This window comes from Rhinopithecus roxellana, chromosome 7, assembly GCF_007565055.1.
Source record: "Rhinopithecus roxellana isolate Shanxi Qingling chromosome 7, ASM756505v1, whole genome shotgun sequence".
Taxonomy (NCBI): Eukaryota; Metazoa; Chordata; class Mammalia; order Primates; family Cercopithecidae; genus Rhinopithecus; species Rhinopithecus roxellana.
The window spans coordinates 60,373,044-60,385,779 of NC_044555.1; the positions used below are offsets into that span (position 1 = coordinate 60,373,044).

Here is a 12,736-nt window from a genome sequence, read left to right on the forward strand (position 1 = left end):
TGGGTGCTAGAAATGCGCCTGAGACCCAGTGACCTAGGTTCTTCAGAGTTTATGGGTGGATGATAAAGATCAAGATTCCAAGAGTTCACAAGGAGAAGGTGGGAGGAAATCTCTCTGGTCAAAGGGTAAAGATTATGAACTAATTTGTCTTTTCTCCCCTGATGAGGTTGCCTCCTGCCCTCTGATCCCCAGGTCATAAGATAAGGGTGTTAATGATATTATGTTATGAAGGTGGTGGAATTGAGAGGGGTCTGGGGAAGTTTGGGTTTGACAATCTTTGGGAATGCCTCTCTGATAGATTTGGATGAGATTTTTCCTGACTTCCTGAATCCAATAGTATCTCCTAAGGTTCTGACTCTGTATTCCTTTAAGTTACCCCAGGATCCCAAAGACCACAAGTGGGACCGAAAACATTGTGAAACTTAAAATGTTGGAGGTTGTAACCTAGTGTAGATATACCAGAAGTGTAGTTGTAACAGAGGGTCTTCCCCATGGGGACAAAATTGCTTAACAAAGGCTCCTAGGCAAGAGAAGGCAGAGCATATCTGGTAATAGTGAAGTGTTCTGTTTAGGTGGAATATAGGCAACTATATCTAGTACTTTCAGAAAAACAGCAGGAAAAAGGCTGAAAACTCAGTCAGGGCTGGATTTTGGGAGAGCCTTGAAATCAAACTCAGGCGTTTCTTGGGGAAGCATTCCATACCCATTGTCATGAATACCTCACCTGCTATTCATATCTCAACTCACTGTAATCAGGAGACTGCTGCATGGAATAGACTCTGAAATAACAATGGCTTAAATAAGACATATATCTATTTGCCTCGCCTAAAAGAAACCCAGAGGTAGGCAGTTCACGTTGGCTTCATGAAATTGTTATGGATCCAGATTCTTTTTAGTTTACTAATCCAGTATCCTTAGAGTGTGACCCTAGTCCTCATGGCCTTTATTCTGGGAGGCTATGTATCTAGCTAAAAATCAGATGGCTTATTACTAAGGAAGAAGAGGAGCATGGATATCAGAGTAAGCAATTAGCAATCTATGCCACAAACATGTGCACTGAAACTATTCCTTCCAAGGTCACCAGAGACCACCACTTGATCGTCAAAGTCCCCAGACATTTTTTCAGGTCTTACTTTTCTTGATTCTTGGCAACATTCATCACTATTGACCTTGACCCCCCCTCCTTTCAAAACAATCTCTTCCCTTACTTTTGTGACACTCCTTTCTCCTTTTTTTTTTTTTTTTTTTTTTTTTTTTTTTTTTTTTTTTTATGGTGTCTTGCTCTATCACCCAGGCTGGAGTGCAATGGCACAATCTCGGCTCACTGCAACCTCTATCTCCCAGGTTCAAGCGATTCTCCTGCCTCAGCTTCCCGAGTAGTTAAGACTACAGGTGTGCTCCCCGACACCCAGCTCATTTTTTGTGTTTTTAGTAGAGATGGGGTTTCACCATGTTGACCAGGCTGGTCTTGAACTCCTGACCTCAGGTGATCTGCCCACCTCGGCCTCCCGAAGTGCTGGGATTACAGGTGTGAGCCACCACGCCCGGCCCTCTCCTGTTTTTCCTCTATGCCTCTTTGGTCACTCCTTATCAACCTCTTTCATGAGTTCCTTTTCCTCCACCTATACCAAAGATGCTTTTAGGCTGCAGGGCTCTTCCGTGGGCCCATGTCTCTTCTAGCACTGTGCATTCACCGGGGTGCTGTTGCCCTTTCTCATGAATTAAAGAACTATTTATGTACTGATGACTCCTAGAACTATAGCCTCAGCCTAGACCACTTCTCTGAGCTTCAGACATGTATATTCAACTGCCTGTGGTACATTTCCGCATGGACATGCCACAGGTGCCTTAAAAGCAATGGTCAGTTCTCCTCTAACCTGCTCCTCAAACCCGCTCTTCCTTCAGTATTCCTGATCTCAGTGAGAGGAGTTACCATTCACACAATCTCTCTAATCAGATCGCCAAGAGTTCCCTTTGACACTCCGCTCCTCCTTGCCCTTCTCTTCACAATCCAGTTACTCAAGTCCAATTACTTTTTACTTCTTTACTATCTCCTTTATTCAATCACTTCTCACTACCTGCCACCACTCTAGGTCAAAGCACAATCATTGCTTACCTAGATGACTACAAAAGGCATAAGTACTCTCCCTGTTTCCAAGACAACACCTATTCCATACTCCATATAGCAGCTAGGTGTTCTTTCTAAAACACAAACCTATGCTGTATCCTTGCCTAGAATCCTTTAATAACTCCTGGGTGCTCTCAGGATCAAGACCAAAGTCCTTATCTTGGCATTCGAAACTTGCCAACTTGCCACGATTTGGAAGGGATGGGGAATTTGAGATGCCAGAAATAGAAGAAAAGGAGGCGCTATGTCTAGTGTGGATAAGGGAGAAAATCTAGGAGGCAAGAACATGGTGAACTGATATCACACACTTGGAGAAAGCAATAATTCAGAGAAAGAGAAAAGACAGGAAAACAGAAGCCTGCCTTGAATATGCAAGAAATTTGTGTGTGTGTCTATCTTGAATTATCCATAGAACATAGGGATTCATGATATGTTATTTACACAGTAAAAGGTGACCACATAAAGCAGGAGACTTGTGTCCATTTGAATTACATTTATATGTGGAAAGGCATTGAATATTATTTCCGCAACTAACCGTTGTGCTGAATTTTATTATGGTTTCTAATAACTTTTTAGTTGATGCTCTTGGGTTTTCCAGGTCTGCATTTATATATTCAGTAATTAATGATGATTTGTCTACTTCCTATTATTTTACATCTTATTTTGTTCTCTTGAATAGATCCAATTGCTTATGTGAATTTATTATGTGAGAGAGGTGCCATTTCAAAGCAGAGAGGGAAAAGATGGATTAGTTTGCACATGATGTAGGGGTAAGAGACTATGATTTTGGAGAGTAATCAAGCTGAATCCGTATAGAAAATAAATTTTGAAATGATCAAACATCTAATATAAATAATAAAGCCACAAAAGTGCTTCAAAAAAAAATGGGGATTTTTATTTTTATTTTTATTTTTATTTTCATTTTTTTTGAGACGGAGTCTCGCTCTGTCACCCAGGCTGGGGTGCAGTGGCCAGATCTCAGCTCACTGCAAGCTCCGCCTCCCGGGTTCACGCCATTCTCCTGCCTCAGCCTCCCCAGTAGCTGGGACTACAGGCGCCGCCACCTCGCCCGGCTAGTTTTTTGTATTTTTAGTAGAGACGGGGTTTCACCGTGTTAGCCAGGATGGTCTCGATCTCCTGACCTCGTGATCCGCCCGTCTTGGCCTCCCAAAGTGCTGGGATTACAGGCTTGAGCCACCGCGCCCGGCCTGGGGATTGTTATAGGAACATGAAAAGCATCTTTAAGCAAGCAGCAGGATCCAGTTGTGATGAAGGAAAAATGGATATATTTGACTACATAATAATTAAACATTTTTGTTTGGCAAAAATTATCATAAATAACATGAAAAATATTTGTAATATGTGACACGTACACGAGAGACATTGCTAGTGGGAACGCTATTCCATGTACTTTTTAGGAGTAAGTTGACAAATTTTGTATCTTTTGTTATCAAAATGGAAGACTTTTTTTGTAGCATTTGAGCTAGCAAAAAATACCATAAACAAAAAAAAAGTGCCCCAAACAATCTAAATGTACATGTGTACTGGACTGGTTCAATAAATTATGGGACATCTATACAAGAAAATATCATGCAACTGTTTAGAAAAATGTGCACCAACGGAAAGATTTTTTATATATAACTGGAAAAAACAGGTCGCAGAACAGAAGGTATGTATAGTGTACCATTTGTCGGAGAGAGAACCTGAATAATTAGTATACGAATAGAAAAAAAATCTGGATAGCAAAATGTTAATAGTGGTTATTTCTGGGAGATAAGAGTGGCCTTTCATTGGTATGTTATATATTACTGCATTGTTTTAAGTTTTACAACAACAACAACAAAACAACATATTACCTTTGTAATAAGAAAAAATGAAGATATAAAAATAAATTCAATGAATGACTTTCTTTCGGGGGCGGTTTGGGTTGGAAGAGTTTCAGACTGAGCCTGGTACAGTGGCATAAACATGGGCTTTGGCGTCAGACAGCCCTGAGCAGGGCCCCATTGCCCCACCCCCGAGGAAGGCGAGGGGGGGTGGCAGGGGGCTGCGGAAAGGGGCTGGGCTGGGTTGGGCTGTCTGCAGCTCTAGTCCAGGAGGCTGAGACTTCGAGAGGGACTTAGAGAAGGCAGACGCATCCCGAACTCGCTGGAGGACAAGGTGAGGTGCGTTGAGATTGGGGTTTTATGGAGGTCATACAGTGGTTCCAGACCCCTCGAACCCATAGCCAGGCAGATGAGCAATTCTTACTGCACCACTGCAGCTGAAGCAGAGGTGACCTGGAGTGGTGTGTAGGCAATGAGGACGACTGAGAAAGTAGTAGGCTGTACAGACTGGGAGCAGAGACGAGCGGAGGAGGAGGGGAGGAAAACGGGGAACCGGGAATGTTGGGAGGGGGACGAGGAATACAAGGAGGGAGGGGAACACTAAGGGGGAGTGAAGATCCAGAGAAGAGAATCGGGGATGCAGAGAGGGGTTAAGGAATACTGAGGGGCAGGGTGTGCAATCGTAACACGGAGGAGGATGTAAGGAATGGGAAGAGGGAATTCTGGAGTAAATAGAAAATGTGAGGTGGGAATAGGGAGTAAGGAGCCGGGCTAAGGGAATACGGAGGGGGGCATAAGGAATGAGGAGCAGGGAGCGGGGGAGGGGCAGACAGGCTGGGACGGAGGCCCCCTAGGGAGGCGGAAAGGGGCGGGACCACTTCCGGCCTAGAGAGGGGAGGGCAGTCTCTGAGTTTCAGAGGGGCTTGGAGTGAGTGGACGCTCTCAGGAATTGTAGGAGGACGAGGTGAGCAGCCGGGCCGGCTTTTGGATGAGAGCCCCGCTAGGGGTCGGCCCCACCCTCTGGGATCTGGAGAAAACCTGTCATAAGGATCGGATCGTACCGGATCCATCCGGCTGGGAAGGGAGGGGACTGGACCCGGTTTGGCCGGGCCCAAGATGGAATCACTAGCTCAATATTTATTTGAGGAGGGGGTGTAATAGGGAAGGGGCGGAACCAAGATGCGCCTGTTTGGAGGGGGGCGTGTTAGGAAGAAGGGCGAGGCCAAGAGACACTGGACTCGGTAGGGCGTGAGTAGGGGAGGGGCCGGGCCCACCAGACACTGCGACAATTTTGGAGGAAGGCTTGTTGGGCAGGGGGCGGGACCGAATGGTACTGCGGACCTGGAGAGGGGCGTGTGTCGGGGCAGAGTGCCAGACTGAGACCACGATCATTGCGCATGCGCACTATGTATCGCTAGAAAGGGGCGTGTTGAGAAGGGCCAGCACTGAGACGAGCCAGCTGCTGAATGCGCATGTGCACGGTGGACATCAAAGAAAGGGCTCGTGCTAGGAAAGCGGGCGGGGCTGAGAACGGCCCTGCAGCCGACGCGCATGCGCTCTATCGACCTGCGGCTGGGTGGGGGGTGCACTGGGAAAAGGGGCGGGGTCCTCAGAGCTGCCGCGCTGGCACATCTTCCTGGAGAAGGGGAGGGTGCGGCTGCAGAGAATTGAGACTTAGAAGCTTTGGATTCCTTTATCTGAGAACGGAGGCGTTGTGGGTGGTGGAGGGGGTTGGAATTGGGGACCTACGGAAGGTAAGGATCAGCCTCCAGGCACAACAGGGGAGAGGACGTTCAGTGGGCTTCAACTTGACCCAGGCCTTCTCCTCTTCAGGCTCAGCTCTTGCCAGGCCAAATTGAGACATGTCTGACACAAGCGAGAGTGGTGCGGGTCTAACTAGCTTCCAGGTAAGGCCTCTTTCTGTCCTTTTCCAGCTGCTTTTCCTCTCCAACCCTTGTTGCTGCCCCAAGTCCCTTGGCTCTTCCCCTCCCATCCTTGTCCTTCTCCACCTACTTTCCTGCCTGGGTGTCCCCCTGCCCAGTGGAGGGAGGGAGAGAAGGTGGGCGGGCCCCTCTTCTGCCCTCAGTACTTGCTCAGAGGAAAGGGAGGCCTTGTTGGGCTGAGGTGGTCAGAGCACACCGCAGGTAGGAGTACAGGTCAGAGTAGTGTGGCCTCGGAATTTTGGAGCCATTTGCTTAGTTGGGGGTGGGGAGAAGGTCTGTGAACTTCCCTGCTTCCTCTTGCAGGCTGAAGCTTCAGAAAAGGACAGTAGCTCGATGATGCAGACTCTATTGACAGTGACCCAGAATGTGGAGGTCCCAGAGACACCGAAGGCCTCAAAGGCACCGGAGGTCTCAGAGGATGTGAAGGTCTCAAAAGCCTCTGGGGTCTCAAAGGCCACAGAAGTCTCAAAGACCCCAGAGGCTCAGGAGGCACCTGCCACCCAGGCCTCATCTACTACTCAGCTGACTGATACCCAGGTTCTGGCAGCTGAAAACAAGAGTCTAGCAGCTGACACCAAGAAACAGAATGCTGACCCGCAGGCTGTGACAATGCCTGCCACCGAGACCAAAAAGGTCAGCCGTGTGGCTGATATGAAGGTCAATACCAAGGCCCAGGAGACTGAGGCTGCTGCCTCTCAGGCCCCAGCAGATGAACCTGAGCCTGAGAGTGCAGCTGCCCAGTCTCAGGAGAATCAGGATACTCGGCCCAAGGTCAAAGCCAAGAAAGCCCGAAAGGTAAGGCCTCTTCAGTCACCACCCTTCGTTTTCTACTCCTCTCCTCTCAGTTGGTTGATTTGTTCTACAAACATTTAGAAAGATCCCTGTGCTCATCAGGGCTGTGGGGGCCACTGAAAGTAATGTGATGTAATTCCTGTCTTCAGAGAGCTTGCAGACTGATGGGGAGATGAGACAGGAATACACATAACTGCAATCTGAATATAATGCAGTTTATATTTACATAGTAGCTGCCCTGTGTTAGGACTTGAGCTAAGCACATTTATGCAGGTTATCTCATTAAATCCTGAAAGTAATTCTCATAGCCCCAATTTTATAGAGAAGGAAGCTGAGTTCCAGAGAGGTGAAGCAGTTTGTCTAGGATGGTTCAGGCAGAGCCTGTAGTGGGCACAGAAAGAGAAGAAGACTCAGCCTCCACCCACCCTTGGTTTGCTCCTGGCCTGCTAGGCAGATGAAACGCTTGCTTGGAAGTCAGTGAGAAACAAACCCAGGGTTCAGCATGGCCAACATCTATTGAGTCAGGCTGTTACTACAGGGATGGGATTGGCGGGTGCTTCCTGGAAGAGACAGGGAGAGGAAAAGGACCACTTGTTTCATCTGGTGATGTTGAGCTTCTGTTGATGCAGGTGAAGCATCTGGATGGGGAAGAGGATGGCAGCAGTGATCAGAGTCAGGCTTCTGGAACCACAGGTGGCCGAAGGGTCTCAAAGGCCCTAATGGCCTCAATGGCCCGCAGGGCTTCAAGGGGTCCCATAGCTTTTTGGGCCCGCAGGGCATCAAGGACTCGGTTGGCTGCTTGGGCCCGGAGAGCCTTGCTCTCCCTGAGATCACCTAAAGCCCGTAGGGGCAAGGCTCGCCGTAGAGCTGCCAAGCTCCAGTCATCCCAAGAGCCTGAAGCACCACCACCTCGGGATGTGGCCCTTTTGCAAGGGAGGGTAAGAATTCTTTCCTTTTTACTCTGCCTTTTCTACTGCCTTGGCTGCCCTTTTCTTTGCCATCGTCTCAAGTTTTCAGCAAACTTTTTTGGTCTTTCCATCGTTTTCTACTCTGCCAGGCAAATGATTTGGTGAAGTACCTTTTGGCTAAAGACCAGACGAAGATTCCCATCAAGCGCTCAGGTAAAGTCCTACCAATCCTCCCTCTACCCTGAGCTCTGCCCTCCATTGCCCTTGCACCATGGTGCTGGGGATATCCGCTGCTCTTATGCTTATATATCTGTCCTCCCAAAGTTCTAATTTGGCAGTGCTAGCATCTCTGTTGATAAGCGCAGAACCTGGTTATGCCACTCTTGGTGTGGTTGGCAAAGAGTCTATAGCTTGGGCATCAGGGCCACCTGGCATCTCTTCAGTCAGGTGCTTACACCACTTTCCCCTTGCAGACATGCTGAAGGACATCATCAAAGAATACACTGATGTGTACCCTGAAATCATTGAACGAGCAGGCTATTCCTTGGAGAAGGTGAAGGGGCAGCCCTGGGGGATGGGCACAGTGGGGAAGCCTTGAATTGAACAAAAATGTGCAAGTCCCTTCTCAGGGGAACCAAAGAGACCTGCTAATCCAGCTCCATCACTATGCTGAGGGGCAGACAATGGCCTAGGGAGGGGTGTAGATGAGCGATGGGTCACACAGCAAGTCAATAGTAAAAGTACAGTTAGGACCCAAGACACCCAACTTAGTCCTGGCTTCTGTCCACAGCTCATGCCATGTATTTCAGATTTCACCCCTCCCTTTCATTCCCCATTCTCTGTCTCCCTAGATTCCCACTCATCGCAAAGATGATGATGACAATAGTACATTTGCTGCGTGTTTACTGGGTGCCAGGCACTTAGCTATGTACTTTGTGTGCATTATCTCACTGATTTCTCACACATGCAAAACTCCTAGGTACATAGGGAGCTGCAGCATGCCCCGGAAGCTGAATTTTGTCATCTCATAAGCTGTTCTTCTCATCTACAGGTATTTGGGATTCAATTGAAGGAAATTGATAAGAATGATCACTTGTACATTCTTCTCAGCACCTTAGAGCCCACTGATGCGGGCATACTGGGAACGTAAGCTGGGAAAGGGCTGAGGTGTGGGGGGCTTCTGCTTTGGCCATGTGCTGCTACCCCTTCTTTGTCCTACTTCCCCCATCCTCTTAGAGAGGCAGGAAAGACAGGGACTCAAAAGCCCCATCCCAGTTCCCATGCATAGTTGGAGCCCTGCTCACAGTAGTGATGCCTGATTATGATTGACTGAAGGGTGTAGGAGCCTGGGGTGGGACATTCCTGCTGTCAGCTTTGCTGTTTCTGTAGAAGCTTCCCAGGAAAGCAGGCCTGTCGTTGCTTGCCTCTTCCTACTGGGTGCCTGGCCTGGCCTTGGCAGAGTGGTTCTCAAGGAGGGCTTCCTGGTGTGGGTATATCAGGATGCATGAAGCACAGGAGTGTCAGTGGGGCTGAAGGTTCTGGGAGAGAAAGAAGGGATTCACATTGACTGAGTGCTTGTGTTGTACCAGGTTGACTACCATTCTTCTGTCTTCTTGGAAACCCAGGGAAGGGAGAATATGATTTTTCTATTTTATTGAATAGTTAACTGAGGCTTGCGAGTCTAAGTGCCTTGCCCAGGGTGGCATAGAGCTGGAAGCAGAGACTGGGCAGAATTCTGTATCTGAGGAATCTGGGAGAGGCTAGCCTAGTGAGCTGGCTGGTGTGTCTATGGTGGCTGCTGGACATAAACCTCTCCTGTTATTTCTCTAGGACTAAGGACTCACCCAAGCTGGGTCTGCTCATGGTGCTTCTTAGCATCATCTTCATGAATGGAAATCGGTCCAGTGAGGGTGAGTGGCTGGGCATGCAGCTGAATGGGTGGCCATGGTCTGGATTCCATGTGTTCAATTTCTGTCCCTGTCTCCTCTTGCCTCCCCTCGCAGCTGTCATCTGGGAGGTGCTGCGCAAGTTGGGGCTGCGCCCTGGGTATGATTGGGCTCTCTCAGCGCTTGCTGTCCGTGTTGTCCTTTGGCAAGAGAGGATGGTCCTAGGATTGCATCAGTCTGGTGGTCTGGTGGAGCGGGTGGGGTGCTGGACTGGGTAGAGGGCCCAAGGTTCTGACCTGGGTGGATGATGGGCAAATGGTCCTGAACTCTCTGCTCCCTCTATCAGTGTCCCTTGGGCTTCTATGGAGCTTCCCTCTTGTGCTGGAAACCTCTTTTCTATCTTGGAAATGCCTCTGCCCACATCTGGGAAGTGTCACAACCTTGAATGAATGTATTTGTTTATTTATTTTTCTTTTTCTTCTCTCAGGATACATCATTCACTCTTTGGGGACGTGAAGAAACTCATCACTGATGAGTTTGTGAAGCAGAAGTAAGTATCTCTCTGGTGTTCATGTGTTCCATGCATTTGGCCTATTTCAGAACTGAGTGATAAAGCCATGGTGCCTGCATGCATGTGTCTATGTGTGTATGTATTTGCATATTTGCATGTATGCAGGTGGTAGATTATTCCTTGGGTGGTGATGGGAAACAGAAGCAGCATATGTTTCCTGATCTGTTACATGTACCTCAACATTTGTCTTGAGACCAGTTCTGCAAGGGAGGGATTATCATTACCATCACTGTATGTATGCAGAAACTGAGGCTTAGAGAGGCGAAGTCATTTGGTCAGGGTTACACAGGTAGCAAGTAGAAGAGTTGTGTTTAGAACTTGGCTCCAAAGCCTTAGTTCTTTTTACTCTGCTAACTAGAGCTTCATAGAAATTAATTTCCATAAAGAAATGACATAGAATGGTAGCCTCAGGCAACCAGGTACCATGCTGGGGAGTTGACTTGTACGTCTCATTTCATTTTCATAATTACCCTGCAGCTATCATCCCTTCCCCGTTTTACAGTTGAGAGACCTGGGGCTCTGAGGGGGAGATCTGAGCATGGCCCACAACTGGTATGGGCCTGGAGTCCAGTCCTCTTGAATTTCTGGTCAAGGCTTACCTATCCTTGGTCCTTGGAGGACATTTGAGCACTCACACAGCCACACGCATGTGCACACAGAAACATACACACACACACAAAGGGTCAGGAATTCAACATTTGTGAAGCATGCTGCTATTGGCTATTCTTCCTCTGTAGTCTTTCTGGTCATTTTCTGTGGTAGACCTTTCCGGGCTTGGCCAGTCTGAGGCCAAGACACTTGCAGTGGGGTGTGCTCAGAGCAGGGGGCCCAAAGAATGGCTCCTCTGTTTACAACACACCCGACAGGAGTCTGGGGTCATTGTGATGAGGGCCTCAAACTTGTGGCTTCCCTATGAACAAATGTCCCCCCACACCTCTGTGTGGCTTCTGGTCAAGACCAGTGGGATAGGGCTCAATATTGGAAGAAAGACTGCAGTAATTAGTGGATAATGTTGCCATCTGGAGCCTGTCCAGTCTATGCATGGGTAGGCCATGAATGGTCTTAGAAATAAAGGCTTTAAACCTCTCTTTCCAAGGTACCTGGACTATGCCAGAGTCCCCAATAGCAATCCCCCTGAATATGAGTTCTTCTGGGGCCTGCGCTCTTACTATGAGACCAGCAAGATGAAAGTCCTCAAGTTTGCCTGCAAGGTAATTGGAGAGCTGCCTGAGCTCGGCAAGTCAAGAGCATGGGGTGCCCCTGGCTGGGGCAGGCTGTGTGCAGAGCAGTCTGAAGTTCAAATCTGAATGTTTTGGTGCTTCTGTTAATTGTCAAAACACTGTAACAGGTACTTTATCTGAATCATTTCAGCTTTAAAACCTGATATGTCATTGCCCTGTTACAGATGAGAAAACTGAGGCCCAGAGAGGTTGGTAGGTGGCATGTCCAAAGTCATGGAGCTAGTAAATGTCAGAGCAGGGATGGAATATTAGGTGCATAATTACTGGTAATACTGTATTATTACTCTTACCTTTTTACACTAAGCATGTAGCATAGCGCCTAGCATAAAGAGTAGATGCTTAATCCTCTTATGCTCCTTCTGATGGTTATTTACATAGTAATACTGTATTATTACTATGGCTTAATCCCTCTGTGCTCCTTCTGATGGTTATTTTTGTTTCAGGTACAAAAGAAGGATCCCAAGGAATGGGCAGCTCAGTACCGAGAGGCGATGGAAGCGGATTTGAAGGCTGCAGCTGAGGCTGCAGCTGAAGCCAAGGCGAGGGCCGAGATTAGAGCTCGAATGGGCATTGGGCTTGGCTCGGAGAATGCTGCCGGGCCCTGCAACTGGGACGAAGCTGATATTGGACCCTGGGCCAAAGCCCGGATCCAGGCGGGAGCAGAAGCTAAAGCCAAAGCCCAAGAGAGTGGCAGTGCCAGCACTGGTGCCAGTACCAGTACCAATAACAGTGCCAGTGCCAGTGCCAGCACCAGTGGTGGCTTCAGTGCTGGTGCCAGCCTGACCGCCACTCTCACATTTGGGCTCTTCGCTGGCCTTGGTGGAGCTGGTGCCAGCACCAGTGGCAGCTCTGGTGCCTGTGGTTTCTCCTACAAGTGAGATTTCAGGTATCTGCCTTGGTTTCAGTGGGGACATCTGGGGCTTGTGGGGCTGGGATGAGCTGGATGATTCTAGGAAGGCCCAAGCTGGAGAATGATGTGGAGAGTGTGCCAAGACACTGCTTTTGGCATTTTATTCCTTCGTGTTTGCTGGATGTCAATTGACCCTTTTATTTTCTCTTACTTGTGTTTTCAGATATTGTTAATCCTGCCAGTCTTTCTCTTCAAGCCAGGGTGCATCCTCAGAAACCTACTCAACACAGCACTCTAGGCAGCCACTATCAATCAATTGAAGTTGACACTCTGCATTAAATCTATTTGCCATTTCTGAGTTTATTGCTTTTTTTGGTGGGCTGTCACATTTTGGTATCACATTTAAAAATGAATGAGTTGGGAAAGTTTCCGCCTCAGTCTGTGTTTAGTTTGAGGTGATATTGTTGGATTCCCAGGAGTGAGATTAACACACCTTTCTGGGATAGATTGGGCCTCACGTCTAGCCTTCAGGGTGGTGGGATTTTAGTGGGGTGGAGTTAAAGAGATTGTAGTTACAGAGGACACACTTTG

General features: G+C 48.1%; 1 protein-coding gene and 1 non-coding gene across 5 annotated transcripts; both read left to right on the forward strand.

Annotated features, from left to right (window-relative positions):
* The first annotated feature begins 4,084 nt into the window (after positions 1 to 4,084).
* On the forward strand, positions 4,085 to 12,503 carry MAGED2 (MAGE family member D2). 4 transcript variants are annotated; one of them, XM_010388758.1, is made up of 13 exons: positions 4,085 to 4,288; positions 5,788 to 5,861; positions 6,201 to 6,692; positions 7,319 to 7,627; positions 7,747 to 7,810; positions 8,071 to 8,150; positions 8,649 to 8,743; positions 9,428 to 9,507; positions 9,601 to 9,643; positions 9,971 to 10,033; positions 11,151 to 11,265; positions 11,739 to 12,181; positions 12,369 to 12,503. In XM_010388758.1, the coding sequence occupies exons 2-12, from the start codon at positions 5,817 to 5,819 to the stop codon at positions 12,171 to 12,173; spliced, it is 1,821 nt and encodes a 606-aa protein (XP_010387060.1). In that variant the 5' UTR covers positions 4,085 to 4,288; positions 5,788 to 5,816; the 3' UTR covers positions 12,174 to 12,181; positions 12,369 to 12,503. The 4 variants fall into 4 exon arrangements, with proteins under 4 accessions (XP_010387060.1, XP_030789466.1, XP_010387061.1 ...); XM_030933606.1 differs by having other exon boundaries at positions 4,180 to 4,293; XM_010388759.2 differs by lacking the exon at positions 4,085 to 4,288 and adding an exon at positions 4,825 to 4,918.
* Positions 10,860 to 10,987, forward strand: LOC115898911. The gene has a single exon (XR_004058562.1). It is a non-coding gene; the product is annotated as a small nucleolar RNA SNORA11 (small nucleolar RNA).
* Positions 12,504 to 12,736: the final 233 nt, after the last annotated feature.

What these genes read in the sequence shown, in the direction of transcription:
- MAGED2 (XM_010388758.1), top strand. Translation starts at nt 5,817, where the DNA reads ATGTCTGACACAAGCGAGAGTGGTGCGGGTCTAACTAGCTTCCAG. An exon ending in AAGCCAAGAAAGCCCGAAAG is followed by an intron (nt 6,693 to 7,318) that starts GTAAGGCCTCTT and finishes CTGTTGATGCAG; the next exon opens with GTGAAGCATCTGGATGGGGA. An exon ending in GATGAGTTTGTGAAGCAGAA is followed by an intron (nt 10,034 to 11,150) that starts GTAAGTATCTCT and finishes TCTCTTTCCAAG; the next exon opens with GTACCTGGACTATGCCAGAG.